This window comes from Oryza glaberrima, chromosome 6 (genome assembly GCF_000147395.1).
Source record: "Oryza glaberrima chromosome 6, OglaRS2, whole genome shotgun sequence".
Classification (NCBI taxonomy): Eukaryota; Viridiplantae; Streptophyta; class Magnoliopsida; order Poales; family Poaceae; genus Oryza; species Oryza glaberrima.
The window spans coordinates 22,945,494-22,964,135 of record NC_068331.1 but is presented as its reverse complement, the minus strand read 5'-3'; the positions used below and the strand labels follow the sequence as shown (position 1 = coordinate 22,964,135).

Below are 18,642 nucleotides of genomic sequence, written 5' to 3'. Positions count from 1 at the left end.
ATTCTGAAATCATCTTCAGAGAAAATGTAGTACTGAGTCGGTAACAAACGATACATTACCAGTTCACTATCAATCTGTCACCTAAATTCTCATATGATTTTGTCTGGTTCTCTGCTAGAAACTTGTGGTATTTATATATTTTTAAGGTCAGATGGAATGAATAGTGTTTGTACAATTACACATCAGTAGGTAGCATTTAATCTCGATTACATCAAAAAAATGACATGGTTTGATGCCCAACCAACTGCATTGGCCATTAATGGCTGGGCCTAAAATGCAAAGCTACTGTGACAAGAGAGCCTTGTGGCAGCTGCAGCACCGGCTCCCCGGCGCCACGGCGGCGCCGCCGTCGACGGCGTTCTTGCCGTCCAGGTACCTGCCGGCGAGCATGTCGAAGAGGAGGCCGGCGCCGACGCCGACGGCGAGGTCGATGGTGTAGTGGCCCCTGCAGGCGAGCAGCCTGACGCCCTGGAGCAGGTTGAGCGCGTCGTAGAGGCGCGCCATGCCGCGGCGCCCCGCGCGGCGCATGTCCTCGGCGGCGATCACCGCGCCGGCGACGTGGCCGGAGAAGAAGAGGAAGAAGGAGACGTTGCCGACGGGGAAGTCCATGCCGGAGCCCAGGAACTCGGCCGGCAGCGGCAGCTGCGTGGCGCAGCCGAGCGCGCCGCGGCAGGTGAACATCATCATCGCCGCCACGGCGGCGCGCGGCCGGCCCTCGCCGAGGATCGCCCACAGGATATACGCCGCCTGCATCGCCACGAACACCTGCATCGCATCGCATGCATGCAGACATTGGCGGCATTGTTTAGTTCCAAACTTTTTCTTCAAATTTCCAACTTTTCTATCATATAAAAATTTTCTTATACATATAAACTTTCAACTTTTCCATCACATCATTTCAATTTCAACCAAACTTCTAATTTTGGCGTGAACTAAACACACCCAGGTTAGGTCACGTCACGTCACATTCATCCCAGATTCTGCTGCTACTACCAGTCGTGGCCAAGGGGACCAGGTTGCCAGCTAGAGAGATGCAGAATCTTATCACGAAATCCATGGATATCGTGAACGCGTGATGCAGCCATTGGAAGCCTTTATCGCAAAAACATTGGGCTTTTCTCCAACGATTGGTTTTTCCCCTACCAGATTTGCCTTTTTCTTCTGGGAAAAGTTTGAGATTTTCATCAGACTGTTTCTTCTTCATTCAAAGATTGGGTTTTTCTTCTGGGAAAAGATTGTGGTTTTCATCAAAGATTGTTTCTTTTTTCCTTCAAAGATTGTGTTCTTCTCCTGGGAAAAGATTGTGGTTTTCATCAAAGATTGTTTCTTTTCTCCTACAAAGACTTGGTTTTTCTTCTGGGAAAACATTGTGATTTTCGTCAAAGATTGTTCTTTTCTCCTTCACAAAGATTGGGTTTTTCTTCTGGGAAAAGGCTGGGGTTGTGCTGGTGTGTGGATTTTGGTGGCGTTGGTGCAGCGGCGCCATCAGTTTCGCGTGTGCTCGTCGCTGTCCACCAGCTTCGTCCTGCTACGTGCCTAACTGGTCCTAAAAACTTGTGGAGTACAAGAACTACGGATATGACGAGAACGGTGCATAGCCAGCTTTGATTTCTTCTCAAGGATTGGCAGTTTCTAATAAGGTGGTAATTAACCTAGCAAAATTCTTTTAAGGTCTATTCGGATTTGAGGAATTTCACGGGAATTTTGGAGGAACTCAAGTGTACCCTATGAAAATCATATAAAACTCTCGCGTTTTGAAGGAACCTCTACTGAATAGAAGAATGCATGATGCTTTGGAGTTTGTTGGTACAAACCAGTATCCTGCTTGGGCCAGGTAAATGTATGACAAACCTAGCTAATGTACCTTTCTACATGACAGAATAATTATGTTAACTGTAAATATTACTACTAGTCACATTTGCCTAGTTTGTGTTTTCTGAAACCATACTGCTAGAGACAAAATTTTTGGTTGGACGACAAACTTTGCCATAGCCAACCAATCCAAGCATCGTATGCCACACAAAATGCAAACTAATAAGTGTAGCAAAGTTTGGCTAGAAACCGACTTTAGCACAAGTACTGCATAATTTCAAGGGCCTCATTAAATACAGCTTGCCAAACAGTATCACCCAACTAACTGATTAGCCCCTGTATTTTTTTTCAGCTCCTTCACCTGATTATTATGGTAGGTTTTTTCTTCAGCTCCTTTAAAATTATGTTTTTCCTCAAAACCTACATTTGCTTACATCCTTGTTTTAATCTATTTGTGCTAAGTTTTGTATCAAAATGATTAATCTGTATGTATAACTGTGCAGATTACTCACTATACTTAACCTGATCAAATAATAATCTATTTCTAACCGGCCTAATTAATCGGCTTAATAAACCATTGGTACTGTCTAAAGTTTGGCGTGTCAAATTGACCGTAGCTTTACGGCATTGCGCGTAATGACAGCTATTAGTGCTGGCAAGGACAGATCCAAGTGAAAAACAAAAAAAAAGAAATAAAAGAAAAGAAAAGAAAATTTACTGCAATGTGCAGAGGAGCAGCAGGTTCATTGAATCTGGATTGGTACTCACCGTGTTGAGCGCGGCGAGGAGCGAGTTGAGCCATGGGCGGGCGGCGATCCCGGCGTGGAGCGCGGCGGTGGCGGCGAAGCCGAGGTCGATCGGCGGCGCGGCGGGCGGCACCATGGGGATGGTGTACTCCACGGCCATGAACAGCAGCAGCCCGCACCCGAACGCCGCCGCCGCCGGGTGCCGCCGCAGGACCCCCGCCACCCCCGCCGCCGAGCACCACTCCGGCCTCCTCCACCCACCCACCTCGCCGCCGCCGCCGACGCCGCCGCCTTTCCTCTCCATCGCGCCACCAGCTGCTCTGTCCGGCATCGGCGCCGGGTGGACGACCTTGTCGGCGCGCCGCCGCGCGCCGCCGTTCGCGGGCAGCACCACGACGGCCTCGGCGTTGCCCATGGAGGATGCGGTGTTGGCCGTGAGGCTGGGCGGCGGCGGCGGCGGCATGGGCGGGGGTGGGCGAGTGGCTGGGCGCGCAGCGAGCAGGTGGAGGTGGCGCCGGTGGACGCGGGGGGCGGTCGGTGGTGGCGCGCGGCTTGGCGGGGCGGGTGATGCGGGGGATTTTTTTTTTTTTCTGGTGATTTTGGCGGGTTTTTTGTTTGGTTTTATAAGTGAATTTTTTTGGGTGGTGGGGACGCGGCGGAGATCTCAAGGGTAGGAAAGGAGAGGAAAGAAAGGAGGCGGCGGTGGAGTTAATGTTGTACGGAAGGCGGTCATCTGCTAGGGTTAACGGGGAAAAAGAATATGTGATGGAAACTATTCATGTAAAAAGTCTGAAAACTACAGCTAAATAAAAAAAATAAAAAAGATGTATAAAATTTGTCCGTGTTATTGTAAGTAAAATATTTACTCACAGATTTACTTATAAGTAATAATTTTACTCATGATGACGTGGACGAATATCAAAAATTTAAATTTTTGATCCAACGGAAGTTTTCGAGTTTTTATTATATAAGGTTTGCATTACATTTTTTTTTTCGCTAACTATTAGGTTGGCAAATAAAAGTACTTCCTCCCTTCATTGTTTTAGGAGGATCAAATCTTATCCTCAGTTGTAACATCTTGTAATAGAGATAGTACAGTACCTTGGCCCTAAAATAACTTATAGAGTCTAATCATTTAAATTCAAATTAGCATGAGGAAAACAAATTATTCATTATTAACAGGAAAGTTTGATTGGTTGGTGGGTAAATAAAAGATGTTAAAGATAATATCTATATAACCATCGTTTTACGAAAGATATTTGAAAGATGAATCCGTTGCTAATGCCCTGTTTACATCCCATCAGAAAACTTTACACCCTGTCACATGGAACGTTTAAACACCTTTATAAAGTATTAAATATAGGCTAAAAAATAACTAATTGCATAGATTGAGACTAATTTGCGAGACGAATCTTTTAAACCTAATTGCTACATTATTTGATAATGTGGTGCTACAGTAAACTCTTACTAATGATAGATTAATTAGGCTTAATAAATTCATCTCGCAGTTTATTAACGGATTCAGTAATTATTTTTTTATTAGTACCCAAACACTCCATGCGATGCCTTATATAATACCCGATGTGACACGCGCGAAGCTTTACACCCCTGATCTAAACACCCCCTAAATTAATAAATATGCTTACAGTTCTGACTAATTGTCAATCAAAATCTACAAAGTTTGACTTTTCAAAATATTATACATCCTATAATATCATTTTTTTAAGAACATAGGGGGTACTGTAATTGGTTTATGTTAGTCCGGGAGTAACTAATTGAACTCCCTAATCCCATTATCAATGACCTGTCGATTAAAAGTTAGGAGAACGAGGAGAAGACGTCGTGACCACTGACCATCACCGCGGACAGTAGTGTGTACCGCGTGCGCTGGTCTGGCACGCACAAGCGAAATCTGGTGTCCCCATTGCATCTCTGCTACTATCTCGCGCCGACCATCCAAACACCGGCAGTTTCCCACTTTTGCTGTACAAATCCAGGTGAAATTTCCAGCACAATGTTACCACTTTCTTGCTCAGTTGGCCGTCGGCCCTACAGTATGCCTGATTCTAAATTTGGATATTTTTTTTTGTTTGCAGTTTTTCAAGCTTTTAAACGGCACTAAATCCAGCTGTATGTTTCAGAAAATATTTTACTCTGTTCGTCCTAAAACATAGTATTAGCTTTTGTCGAGATACATATATACCTAAAATTTTGTTATATTTGAGACTAACAGAGTATATAAAAGTTTTCTTTAGTTTTCTAAAGCAACTTTTTATTAGTTAATTTATTCACCTATACCCTCATATAGCTTTTTTAAAAAATAGATAATCCATAAATTTTTCATATATCTCAAACAAGACTATAGCTGAGGGAACAAATTCAATGTTTTTTTTATGCACTAAAGAGACTTGTGATGATTTGGGTGTGTTTTATGTTACATGTTTTCAACTCGTAATATCTCGTTTTCCATGCGCACACTTATCAAATTGTTAAATGATATATTTATTTTTTTTAATAAAATCTATAAGAAAGTTTCTTTAAAAATCATATTATTTATAAGATAATTTATAGATAATACTCAATTAATAATGCGCAAATGAGCCACTCGTTTTATGTACGAGAGAGAAGTTCCCAACCTTCTCTGTTGAACACCCTCTACAAGTGTCCGTGAAAATTACACATCACGACTAAGATGTGCTTAATAGTGTAATTGCTAGGAGTGTGTCGTTTGAATCCCAAGGTTCCATTTATATATTTTTTTTCTGATTATTATTTGATAACCATGTTCCTTCTTGGTTGTAAAATAAGTACTAATTATGGCCAGCTGCTGGTAGGATAGGTCGGTTTGTTTCAGTTTGAGGTCGATCAGGGCGACGCCGACGTGATATCCAGATGGTCCAAGCAAATGCTTGGTCGCAACGGGGGAAAACCGAACGGCTGTGGCACTCCACTCCACTCACTTGAGCACGAAATGGCGCCACGCTTGGGGCGTGTCTCTCACGCAGTCACGCCTTCTGCCGCCTGTCGATCAAAGGAAGGGTGTCTAACACACAAATCATGCCCAAGATTGGCAATCATCAGGGCAGCTAATTAGTAAGTAAAAGTTGGTGTCTTCTGTTAATTAATTGATTGATTTGATAGCATAGGTGAACATCTAAATGTTGCAGTTGGGGGTGATGGCAAAGGTCATTGTAAAATTTCAGTTGGGAGGGAACAATGATGCTAATATGCTGGGTTTAAAATTCCGGAACAGTCCTATCGAACCTTCCTTCCGATATGATAATATTTCGGTCAAATTTTTTTAAAAAATATTATTTTGTGAATTTGGCATATTTTGTTTAAATTTGACCTATTTTTGTTCAAAAATCAAATAATTTCGCATTAAAATTTCCGAAATTTCGGTATATCGGTACCCTCCGATACAAATACCGAAAGCGAAAGATTAAACCCTGCTAATATGTGCAAAATTTTACCTAAAGCCTAGTGGTTGTTTTCTGATTACATGAAAAACATATACGCCCGTTACTGATACAAATCCACAGGCTTAAGAAAATCGAGACTAGCAGTAAATCCCTGACCTTATCAGTAATTCTTGCCACGTCAATTTGGTCCTCGTGGAGAAATTAATCAGGTACAGTTGAGTAGTTGACACGCAATTATGTGAGAAGATTAACCAAATTGTTCGGGTCACTAATACTCTCACGATGGGAAGAAGCAGCAAATATAATCCAAATTTATTTGAGGAAGTTTATGGGGATGGAGTGTTTATCACTGATGATGACTCCGTCAGCAAACGCGCGCTTGAATCGAATGAATTTTTAAGATGACTTTGTGAGCTTAGCTGTAGATTGTAGTGATAGTCTGAGCAGATAGCACGGCCTATCAAGCCTGACCAGGAAAGGATCCATGTTGGCCAATTGACTTGGAACATCTGGACTTCTGGAGTAGTAACATTAATTAATTGACTAATAACAACTTCTAAGAAGTTTATTTTTCTACTCATGTTTATCCCAAAAATAAGTTTATTTTTAAATAACTATTGCATCAGAGTTTGTGAAAAAAAATGTATTGTGAATAGATAAGGAGAGAAATAATTGCCTTGGATTTAAAAAAATGAGGGTGTTGTAATATTTTGTTTTATTAATATGTGTGTGATGATTGAAACATAAACTTATTTTGGGATATAGAGGTTACGCATAGCACCCCACTGCATTTCTTTCAATATTTGGACATGGAGCATGCTAGCTAGACCACTGGCAAAGGGTATTGTCCATAATATAATAATATATTTTTTCTACTTCCTCCCTCTAATTTTGGAGTTTTTCATGAAGATTAAAAAATGTGAAATTGAATGAGATATGATTATAATTATTAAGATGAGAAAGCACAAACTAAATAAAAGATGGTTGTAATTGGTTAAGATGATGGAGTAGGCAGGAAAGTTTGCTATATCCTAGAACAAATCTGGAATTCTAGAATTTGTTATATTTCATAATAGAGGGATGATTTTTATGCTAAGATAAAATAAAAAAACAGTTTTTATCATTGGTTATTTATAAAACTTGTAATCTTATTTCCCCTTTTTATAGTTCCTCTCGTTATAAATATTTAGTTAAACAAACTTTTAATATTTTGACCATCAATTTTATATATAATAAGTTTATAAAACCTAATATATTTTTATCATAACATGGTATTACTTTTTAAGACAAGTATACACGTGCCATGTTTTAATCTTTTTTATAAACAAAGCACTGTTATTGATGGTAAAAATTTTAAAAGTTAACAGAAGAAACTTGGGACCCTTTGATTTATAGGATTGGCAAAGGATTTTCATAGAATTCAAATTCCTATGTATTTTTTCCTAAATGTTCCTTTGATTCATAGGTAAGAAAGGAAACTCATAGTATTGCATTTATATGCTTCACATTTCATAAAAAAAATAGCGACTGAGTTCGTTTCTTACCGTTCCCAACTCACCTTCTTCGTTTTCGGCATGCACGCTTTTCAAACGGTTAAACCATGCGTTTTTTTAAAAAAAAATTCTATAGGAAAGTTGTTTAAAAAAATCATATTAATCAATTTCTCAAGTTTTGTAAGCTAATACTCCCTCCGTCCTATAATATAAGGGATTTTGAGTTTTTTCTTGCAACGTTTGACCACTCGTCTTATTCAAAATTTTTTGAAATTATTAATTATTTTATTTGTGACTTACTTTATTATCTACAGTACTTTAAGCATAACTTTTCGTTTTTATATTTGCAAAAAAATTTTGAATAAGACAAGTGGTCAAACGTTGCAAGCAAAAATTGAAAATCCCTTATATTGTGGGACGGAGGGAGTACTTAATTAATCACGTATTAATGAACTGCTCCGGTTTCCGTGGATGATAGGAGTGTTCCCAACCATGACAAACTAACACAGCCGAAGAGGTGTGATCTCTTTGTGCACTTTCCTTTCTTTCCTATGACACTATCAATTAAAGAACTTTTATTGTCATTTATGTGTTTTTATTCCTATAGGATTTGGATTTAAGAAACATACTATTGCATTTTTTCCTATTCTTTTTTCTGTCTGACGAATCAAAGAGACATTTATTTTGAATATCAGATATTCCTGTCGTCCTAAAATATAGCATCTAATACTAGTCCTAAAATATGGCTACTTCTCCACCTACTTTATCATCTCAATCAATCACAACCATTTTATATTTTAATTTCTCCACTCACTTGCTTATCGTAGCTAATGACAATGTTTTTCATTTAATTATACCCTTCTTCTTAATTAAAAAAATAAAGTATAACGATAACTAGTATATTTTTGGATGAACGGGTTACTACTTATGATCGTAAGGGAGTATTAAGATACTACCTCCATCCTAGCTATACAAATGCATAACTGAAATAACATGGACAACAATTTAATCAGACAAAGTCTCATTTATATAGATTTCACATGAGGGACAACCTTTCAGTATCATTTTATTTCTATCACCTAAAAATCTAAAACCCAACTTGCCGTGCTCATGGATAATAAAGAACAGTGAGCGTAGATCGATCAAGATCTACACTTGCATGCTCATAAATAAGCACACAGTTAAGTGATAAATGGTTGGAAGAAGTAGATAGGCAGAGGCAGGCCGGCAGCTGAACTGATGCCAAATTGACAACGACCCGTCCTTGGGTACTTCCTCCGTTCCGTAATAAATTCACTTTTAGCTTCTTTTATTGGTTTCAAAACAATTTATTTTTAATAAAAATAATCATTGTGCCGAATGTTATAAAAAGCAAAAAAAAATTATATTAAAAATAGATAAAGTAAAAAATAATTGCATTAGAATTTGATAAAGTAGGGATATTATATTTTTTTTCTATTAGTATGCTTGGGATGAAAAAAAAGTAAACTTACTTATATTTTTTTGTTTTCTACGGCCCGTTCGATTCTTCTGTAAAGAGAGGATTAAATTTTGGATAATCGTGGCACGTTTTTCAAACTGCTAAATGGTATGTTTCATGCGAAAGATTTTTATATGAAAGTTAATCTAAAATATCAGATTAATCTATTTTTCAAGTTTGTAATAATTAAAACTCAATTAATCACATGTTATTACAACATCATTTTACGTGAAACACTTAATCTACATCTTCAGGATATTCAAACACCACCGTAGGTATAGTACGTCAAAACACTGAATTGGACATTGGACTATTATTGGAGTGCTGGTTCAGTGCAATATACATGTAGAAGTATCTCACTCATTACTCCAAGATGATTTGACATTTTGTCCAGCTGCTATTGTAGGTGAACCCAATGCTACAGTTATGCTAGGCTATCATCGTCTGCTCGTTGATTTTTGTCAGCCTTAACTAAAATTTAAAGTTTAAATACCCCTATTTTTACCGCACGGTTAATTTGCACGCTCCAATTGCCTCCAAACATTCAGTTTTTTTTCCCTATTTTTTGAGCAGATGTTACAAGTACTAGCCCATGTAGGCCGCCCTTATCTTCCTCAGCCCATATAGGCTGCCCTTCTGATTCTCAAATGAATTAGGGGACAAGATGTCAATATCTTTCAGGGCCCCATGATTAATGACCATGCTATACCAACATTATGGTGCACACTATTAACATTATGGGCCTAATACAGTCATCTGTCTTGGAACAATACCCGGCCTGCAAGTAGAACTGCTGTACTACTTAAACAACTTAATTATTACGATAGGGGCTGTCTATAACTAGCCAAATGCTAGTGCGTTGCAACGGATTTTCTTAAAGTATATAAAAATATTGAACAAAATGGGTTAATATTTCTCAACAAAACGTATATATTTTGTCGTTGAGCATAAAACTTCACAAAGTAGATTTGTTGAAGCAAGTATAGAAGTCCGTTGCCTTGTCAACGATTATAGTGGTTCAATCATATATACGTGTGTATTTTGATTGCCTCAAGGTGATGAAAAAATGTGATTAGTAATTATTCACTCCAAAAGAAACTGATGTTGAATAGGTAGTTGAATTTGAGAGACATACAGGTTACAAATCAAACACCCATAACAAGAGCCCGTGCCCATAAGTTAGTGATGGAGGTGGTGATGACAAAACCACCACACCACTATCAACATTTAAAATAGTATAGATATAGTACAAGTGGATTTTATATTTCTTTTATGCTACTAATTACTCATTGTATCCATTATATGAAAACGCAATGGGGCCCGCATATCAATGAAACATCGGTTCTTCTTTCGTCCTTTTAGCTATGCATCTGGACAAGCAAACATATAACTAGTATTGCAGAAACAAGAGAAATAGAAGGTGTAAAATATACGAGTGGAAAAATATGAGAAGCTAGAATCTACTCTCAAACACACGATGGGATTTTGTGAGAATTCTAGGAGGACCAAATTAATTCCTATGAAAAATCCTATTAAACTCCTCCATGTTCTAAAGTATCATATTATTTCCTTAGGATTAGCTCTGCCCCTGTCCCATTGGTTATCTTTTTCCCTGTACCTCTATAATCATATAATCATAGTGGACGCCATCAACTAATTAAGCTAATCCATCCATCCCAATATGTAGCAACCTCATCTTATATTGCTAGATATTGAGACGGTGGGAGTACGTGGCTCCACACATCATGTTCCCAGTTGACACACGTAGCATCTGTTATTCATTCATTCATACTGGAGTACTCCTAGAATATCCTAAACAAATTACTAACATATTTCTAAGGTGGACAAAATAAATAATTAAATATTCTCTAATAGACAATTGAGAGACTCAGCCACATCCACCTGTTCTTTTGGGGACCAAATTCCGATGGTACTAGAGGATGCCTTGCCGACGTCCTTTACACAATTTTATTTTCTCTGATTCTTGCAACAGTTCAAATATCAATTGTAAAATATTGCTAGCACAGTTACTCTGCAAGTCCAGAGCATATGGAGACATGGAGTACTACTGTAGCAATCAGTGTTAAAAGGTTGGTACACAAAAGGAAGGGAATCCTTGGGTTTAATAACCTATTAACCTCACCTCAGATCACATGATAATGCAGTGGGATCCTATGCTCGTAAACACATAATACTACTACATAAGAGTACTTAACAAGCAAGAGAAAGTATCAGAGATTCCATTGGGGGAGAGAAAAATGTAATCTGAAAAGTTGGGATATCCTGAAAGTTCAACCTCTCCTTTTTTTTTCCTACCTGATATATACTCCTTTCCACAAAGATGAAAGGTTGCAACAAAAAAGACAGGATGGAATTGAAGGAGTGACCACTGCAGCACATGAGCTGGTAAAAGTTTTTGGAAAACATTGGCAAGATATGATTGCTTCAGCAATAGTAACCGGTGCTTACCTGGTGGATCCAATAGGACTCAGAATGATTCAGTATACCAATGACCATACTGGTGATACATTAGCTTTTGAAAGACACATATAGTTGCAAGGACATTTTACTTTATACAGATCCCATCAAGGGATTACAATCATCCATCCATCAGCACAGCTTAACAAATAGGAGATGCAATGAAACTACATTATGGATGATAACATTTAGCCATGCACTTTCTCTAGTTGACATCGCAATATTAATATCATATGTACATGTTGATTTCAAGGTGTTCTGTAGCTACTACATTCAAGGTCTATGGTGAGAATACCCTAGATAGATGTGCACACATTTCTCCAGCACTCCAGCTTAGTGACATATAGAGCTTTCAGCTGTGGAAGCAGATGCCTTGAGTGCAACGTGTGATATGTCCAAGATACACTACTTACCCAGTAAGAAACAACAACAATATGTTGATCCTGTCATCCTGACAGTTTGTATGTACAGCATTTCATAAGTTAAACAATAAGCATAATTCTAGCCCTCTAACATGCCAAGCTGGAGCTTAAACTTTACGGCTAGAAATTAAATCTTCAGAAGTTTATATAGTACATAATTGTATTTCACAGTTACTATCCTGGCATGGCATTTTAACTGCTAAAACAAAACACATATATGGTAAAAAGTTAATATGCTTTTCCTAACAACAGAGTAATAGATTTCCACAAGTAATTCACGGCATGAAGAGAAGTTAAGAACTGGTGCGAAGGGAGCTATTATTTCATCTTTCATTGTAAAATTCCCAATCACATTGTTCTAACACTTAACCTCGGTTGTATGTTCAATACAGATGTGCTATTCTGTAATCAAGTCACTAAGGCTAAGAAAATGAAAACAGATAAAATAACTGTAGCCGAATAGTGTACAATCCAACCCCCAGCTTGAATTTTCTGCAGATAGAAATGACATCAAGTCAGATTACCTTTTGCAGTAACTAATGCTCTGGTATCAGAAACCAAACATAAGCAAGAAAGAGATAGCACTATTTCATGGGAATAAGTTGAAAACACAAATTAGAAGTTTTGTATCGCTACCAGGGTAATTTTATTACAAATTGTCCAAAACCAAAGTGATTCCAATGCAACCCATTGCCAATTATTACTTAAGGGTAAAGTATATGAAGCCAGAATTGATTATTGAAATAGACCAAAGATCTTTGAAAAGTTCTTCGATAAGGGTCTCAAAAAAAGGCGGGGAAAAGGCTAGAGCATTCAGAATATGAACATTAAAGATCACCACCACTCTCAATAGTTTAATACAACAATCTTACTGATAATTTAACCTAGAATCCGGATTATAAAAGGTTATCCATAATGTGTGTCCTAGTGATCTATTAAAGGAGTTAATTGGCCCATCACAACTGGAAGACGTATTAGCATTTAAGTAATGATAAACTCAGACAGGTATCTCATTATTGTCAACATTATTCTGAACTGGAAACTCCATGCAATTTTATTTGAAAAAACCGAAAATAAGAACAAATATAGGGAAGAAGTGAAAGCATACAAACCACAATGAATGCTCACACAAGGATATTAGTCAAGCACAGAAGTATCATCTAAAAATCTAGACCAACATGATCCATTGTGCAACTTTCTAGTTTCTAATACCAAAATTCGTTTGATACTTTGATGAGGATTTAAGAAACCAAAATTAGGATTAAAACCTATCATACGTTTTCCTGCAAAATAACACTGGATGATTAAAGGCCCAACAAAATGGTTGGGACATGATGTTGCCTGGAAACATGCAATAAAATCAGAGTATTCAATAGTTCTATGTTGTATGAAATGACCGTTTTTAACAATTGAGTAGACATATCCTCATTTTAACACAAGGCAAGAATGATTTAACAAGAAAATACAGAAAAGGTGTAGACAAAACAAAAGATTAAAAATGCAGTCCTTACCCTAAGAGACAAGAAGTATGAGGGTGCAGATGAAGGTAATAGACCCTCATAACCAATATCATATGCAATCCTTCCATCAGCATTAAACAGCCCATAGTGCCTCTCCGAGCTAGGTCCAGGCTTCGAATTCTCATTAAACAACGCAAAGATGTATGCTTTGACTGGTCTCTTTGGCTTGAGAGGAGTTCCTTTCCTCAGAAAGAGCCTCTTTCGGAGGTTGAAATTGTAAGTCCTTGCATTCTCAACTGAAGCTCCTGCCTCAGTTTGATCTCCACTAGAAGCCCAGCCAGTCTCCGCTACTCGGACCTCCATGTCTCTATACCCAGCGGCCTGCAGAGCAGCATAAGCTGCATCTATCTGAGCATCGAACATGTTATCATAATGCAGACTAGTATTTGGGTCAACAATTCCAGGATTGGGCTTGAAGAGAGCGTAATTAATGTCAATATGTTCTGGATCACTTATGTAGGCCAAAAAGGGATATGCGTTGACATAGAAAGGTGAGCCAATTTGTTGAAAGAAGTCCAGCAGTGGTTTCATATACACCATGACATCTTCCTTGAAAACACATGCAGAAGGTGGATAGGAAGTAGCAAAAACAGCTTCTGAGTGTGGTGTGAATAGCTCAATTTTGTCTTGCAAATGAAATTTCTTGAGTCCATTATAGACATTCTTCACAGCTTGAACGAGGGGCTCGGCCAAGCTTGTATCTTGACCTCCCAGCACCTCATTTCCCACAGTGATCCCAACTATGCGTGTCTGAGGAAGATAGGGCTGCACATTCTCATTCAGCCAGTCGATCGACCTGCTCTCATTCGCCGCAAAATCCTTCACGAGCTCATTGGGGATGGCGATAACCAGATTGAGCCCAGATCCCTTGAATGCATCAAGAACGCTGTGATCGGAATCGTATATCTTGACATTCCTTATCTTTGAAGCTCTCAGGAGTTGTACTACTTTATCCGGAGAAGGGATGTTGTTTGCTATTCTCCCGTAGTTTATCCCATAGCCCCCGGGAAACGCTTCCACGGCTCTAGGACCTTGTCACAACAAATACCAACAATCAAATTTCATATCATTAATACCAAATCAAGGAATTATTTTTTTTCTAGGCATCGCAATCGAAAGCATGAAAGGCTCAATAACTGATCAAGAAAGAGAATTGGCAAGAGAATTGAGTTGAATTGGATGGAAAGATGGGAAAAAAAATTTCAGTACCATGTGAAGGGAAGGCGAGGAGGCAGAAGAGCAGCAGCATCCAGTGAGCACGCCCGCTCCGACTCCGACTCCGACAACTCATCATCATCAACGTCGCCTTCATAGCAGGGACACCACAATCCGCTTCACAGCCAGAAGTGGTGGTGGTGGTGGTAGCCTCAGTTCCAGGGCGGGGCATGGCGCCGCGGCGGCAAGTTCCATAGACGGACCACCGCTCCGCCACGGCCGAGCACCTCCGAGCAATCTTGGCCCGCCGCCTTCTCCACGGATTCACCAAGAACGGTAAAGAATCCGCAAGAACCGGATCCCTCCCGCCGCCGACCAATCAACCAACGCACCACCACCACCAACAACAACAACAACACCAACACGAAGGAATCTCGATTCCCGCTCGTTATAGTCCACAACTCCTCCTCCTCCTCCTCCTCCTCCTCCCAGTGGTAAGCACACACCTAGTCACAACTCCACTCTTCTCGCGGACTACTAAATATAACCAACCAACCAAGCGAAGCAGCAGCAGCGAAGCAAGCAAGAAGGGTGGGATTAAGGAAGGATTAGGGGGGTTTGCTTAGCGGAGAGGAGATTTGGGGGGGGGGGGGTACTATTTGGATGGATGGAGGAGGAGGAGGAGCACGCCGCCCGCGCCGACTCCGGGGGTGGCTCGCTCACCGCCGTCGCAGCGGAGGAGAGAAGGGGAGGGGAGGGGGGGGTTTGGGAATTTTGAAACGCGGCGGAGGTGGGTGGGGGGTGGTGGTGCGCGTGTCGCGGGGGGTTGAAGAGGGCGGCGTTTGCGTTTCGTTTCTCTCTCTCTCTCTCTCTCTCTCCGTGGCGGTTTTGCGGATCGCCCCCTCCGAGGACGCGTGCCTCTCTTTGTTGCAATTTCTTCTCTGATTTTTATTCCCTTTTCCTTTGGCAGTTCTTTTTGGGAAAAAAAAAAGAGGGCAGCTACAAAACGGGATCCTGTTGCAACGGGATAAAAATATTAACTATTCTCTTGCACAAGTATCACGAGTACCAGGTCCTAGGTATCAAAGGTATCGGGTATCATGCAGCTAGTACCACAACAGGTATCAGGTACTGTCTCATAGAAGGGTATCCCGTTCCAACGGGATACTGTTGTCTAGGTTTTCTTTTTTTTTTTGGGAAACACGGTATAACGTATTCAATCTATCCCCGAATAACCCAACCTGAGTGTAGGTGTGACATAAGAACACCTCCAGCACGCAGCTAAAAGGAGGCGCTTATAAGAAAAACCGGGGTTTTTTTTTTATTACCACATAGGATCAATGAGACGCTTAGCGCAGGAAGCCGCTGCTTCGTGCGGCGCCGACACTTGGGAGGTGTTTGCACGGGTGCTACAGATGGAACCTATTATTTCAGGCGTCAGTCCAACTCCCTAGCATTGGACCATCAGGCTCTTAAGTGCAGTGCTTAGTTTAATCATATTTTTAAGCACCTCCTTAAGCACGTACTTAGCGTTGGAGGTGCCCTAATAACCTAGTATAACAAATCCGAACAAAGGATCGTTCATTGAGGTTCTTTTAGGATAGAGGAAGTAGAAACACAGACACTCACCCCAATAATTTATATTCGCCTGAGCATCTTCGAGAGACTGGATTGATATATTTTAAGATTGATTATTATTTTTAGTTGTTATTATCCATGTTACACTTACTCGCTATACTGAGCAGCGTGTGAATTTTAAGTGAAATGTATGTATGCTATTGGATTATGGGTTAAAGAAGATGATGTTTGGAATTTGGGTGCAGTAGGTCCTGTGAAACTTTGGCTTCAGTAAAACTGGGGTGACTATCGAAGTGTGTTTTTTACTCCCTCTTTTCAACTTATATTCCCTCGTTGTAGATGTGCACGCTTTCTAAACAGGTGCTAAATAGTGTGGCTTTAGAAAATCGTATCAATACATTTTTAAGTTTTGTATTTAATACTTAATTAATCATGCTCCGTTTTGCATGTCGAAGGAAAATGGTTCCCAATCCTTAGCTTCAAACACAATTGTTGTGTACAAAATTTGCATCATCTAAATCACCACAAGCCATATGCATGCTGATCTATGTATACGTGATCTCATGCCTTGTATAAGACCTAAAATACGTACGCACAAAATATGTTTTGAAAATATCTTTATTGGGGCTAGTCGAATAACTTCATGAGTAAAAATTATCAAGTTTGTCACTAGGAAATTTAAGGAACATCCTTAAGGTTTATGATCTCACAAATAATGCCACCTTAAATAGAATGTTTTAGGCTCATTGAAGGAATCTCATGAGATGCGTACGGAACTATAGTTTGCAGGGTTGCTGGATGAATAGACACCCTCTTACTAGGCGGCCAATGAGTGGGCCCCATGTATCATGCGTTCATTAGCTCATCATGTACAAGGTTATAATGACCTTTTAATAGGCGTGTGAAACCAATTTTATAACGGAGAATGAATGCTATTGTGATAAGGCGATTAAACAGTATCCACAATTAGTGCTTAAACTTTAGGAAAAAGAACATTTATCATGTAATCGTATCTATGTCAAAGGAGTGACACGCTTATGGCTTTTCAAGTAGGTTTTGATGAACCCCATGGCGTGTTGATCCACTTAAAAGCTCAATTTGTATGGTGTAGTCTCAACTTTCCTGTTTCCTTAGCTCTTGTACTATATGCTTATTGGTAAGCTAAAGTTGTTGTGCTATGGTGAGGTGTTTGCTTTAGGCAGTGGTGGTCATCACTCCCCTAAAGTCTCCTTTAACAAGTGGCTTTGCAAAGGGAATACTTGACTGAGAAAGACTCAAGGCAAACGGTTTTTACTTCCTTTTTCTTTCTTTTAGGCACAAAACTACACAATGAGACAAACAAGGAGGAAACCAACAAATATTCTCTGCCTTTTCTTTTTCAAGGAATGAAATGGCGATGAATGTGCGTGTTTACCGAGGTTCTAGACGATGTATTTTTTTTAAAAAAAAACTTTGTATATACAAATTTCTTATAGAATTGTTTTAAATCTATATTTTTTAATTATATGATACTTAATTGATTCATTTATACCCTCGAATAATGATCACAAACCTTGCATTCAGCTATTCAGCATAAAAATTAAAGAACAAAACATACTCAAGTTCTGAACTTAAGATGCTGTAATACAATTTTGAGATCTTTTTCGCCTAGTTCTATACTACAAGCTAGCCAATTCTTGTTCTTGCTTCACGAAGAAGGGGGTCTACTGAAGTCAATGAAGTATATATTACATTCATACTACTCATGAAAGTTGATGACAGGACACACAAGGATGAAAACACACAAAATACATGCTGAGTTAGCATATCATCATTTCCTCACTCTGTACTGCTGGCAGATGAGTCAGTGCCAAAACGATGGCACTGGGAATTGGATGTTGTGTAGGGGCACATCAGCTTTGATCCCTCTCTTTTGTTGGAAAAAAGGCAACTTTAATTAGGGTAAAACGCTTGGCTTTCTTCTTAACTAGGTTAGCCTCTATGGTGCTCTTGCTTTCAGCCTTTCAGGGGTGAGTAATCAAGCACAAGAAGATCCACAGCAATTGGCAGCATCTCTGAAAGATTGGGATCATCCGAGTGTCATGGCATACATGCTTTTTTAGACTTGCCGTAGTTGCACCAACAGTAGATGATAATTCTCCTTAACCCTTTAAAAGATGGCAATATCAAAAAGAAAAAAAAATACTACGGGTTACCATAAAAGGAATCAGACATGTACAATATCATTTAACAAAAGTAAAATCTTGTGGTATCTAGAAAGAATTGTCAAAAGAGATACATTGTCATCTGATCCATCCTCTTATTCTTGTCATTGAAGTTTGCTCTGTTTATATATCGTGAATAATACACACATCAATTTTTCCGCTCGTGAATGGCATAGCTTTGGAGCTAAGAATTTTTTGTTAAAGCTAGGATATGGATATGGATATTTTAATGACTTGCTAAAGGTTCATGTATTGCAACGGATAAGCAACATAATATAGTTAGTTATTAGGCATATAACATCAAAGCAAAAGCATTCATGTGTGGAGATCTT

At 39.3% G+C, this 18,642-nt stretch overlaps 2 protein-coding genes across 2 annotated transcripts; both read right to left on the bottom strand.

Moving 5' to 3' along the window:
• Positions 1-107: 107 nt before the first annotated feature.
• LOC127776753 (phosphatidylcholine:diacylglycerol cholinephosphotransferase 1-like) lies at positions 108-3,181 on the bottom strand. Its single transcript, XM_052303285.1, has 2 exons — positions 2,581-3,181; positions 108-765 (listed from the first exon to the last, which is right to left on the bottom strand). Exons 1-2 carry the CDS (start codon positions 3,019-3,021, stop codon positions 283-285), a joined length of 924 nt encoding a protein of 307 aa, XP_052159245.1. The 5' UTR covers positions 3,022-3,181; the 3' UTR covers positions 108-282.
• Positions 3,182-12,154: 8,973 nt separating this feature from the next.
• Positions 12,155-15,298, bottom strand: LOC127777544 (glucan endo-1,3-beta-glucosidase 14). The gene is made up of 3 exons (XM_052304150.1): positions 14,583-15,298; positions 13,365-14,404; positions 12,155-12,345 (listed from the first exon to the last, which is right to left on the bottom strand). The coding sequence occupies exons 1-3, from the start codon at positions 14,758-14,760 to the stop codon at positions 12,262-12,264; spliced, it is 1,302 nt and encodes a 433-aa protein (XP_052160110.1). The 5' UTR covers positions 14,761-15,298; the 3' UTR covers positions 12,155-12,261.
• Between the last annotated feature and the right edge of the window lie 3,344 nt (positions 15,299-18,642).

Excerpts from the sequence above, each read along its gene's own strand:
- LOC127777544 (XM_052304150.1), bottom strand. The coding sequence starts at position 14,760 with ATGCCCCGCCCTGGAACTGAGGCTACCACCACCACCACCACTTCTGGC. Across the intron at positions 14,405-14,582 it reads CCTCGCCTTCCCTTCACATG|GTCCTAGAGCCGTGGAAGCG; the intron begins GTACTGAAATTT and ends TGTTGTGACAAG. Across the intron at positions 12,346-13,364 it reads CATACTTCTTGTCTCTTAGG|AAAATTCAAGCTGGGGGTTG; the intron begins GTAAGGACTGCA and ends TTCTATCTGCAG.
- LOC127776753 (XM_052303285.1), bottom strand. The coding sequence starts at position 3,021 with ATGCCGCCGCCGCCGCCGCCCAGCCTCACGGCCAACACCGCATCCTCC. Across the intron at positions 766-2,580 it reads TCCTCGCCGCGCTCAACACG|GTGTTCGTGGCGATGCAGGC; the intron begins GTGAGTACCAAT and ends GATGCGATGCAG.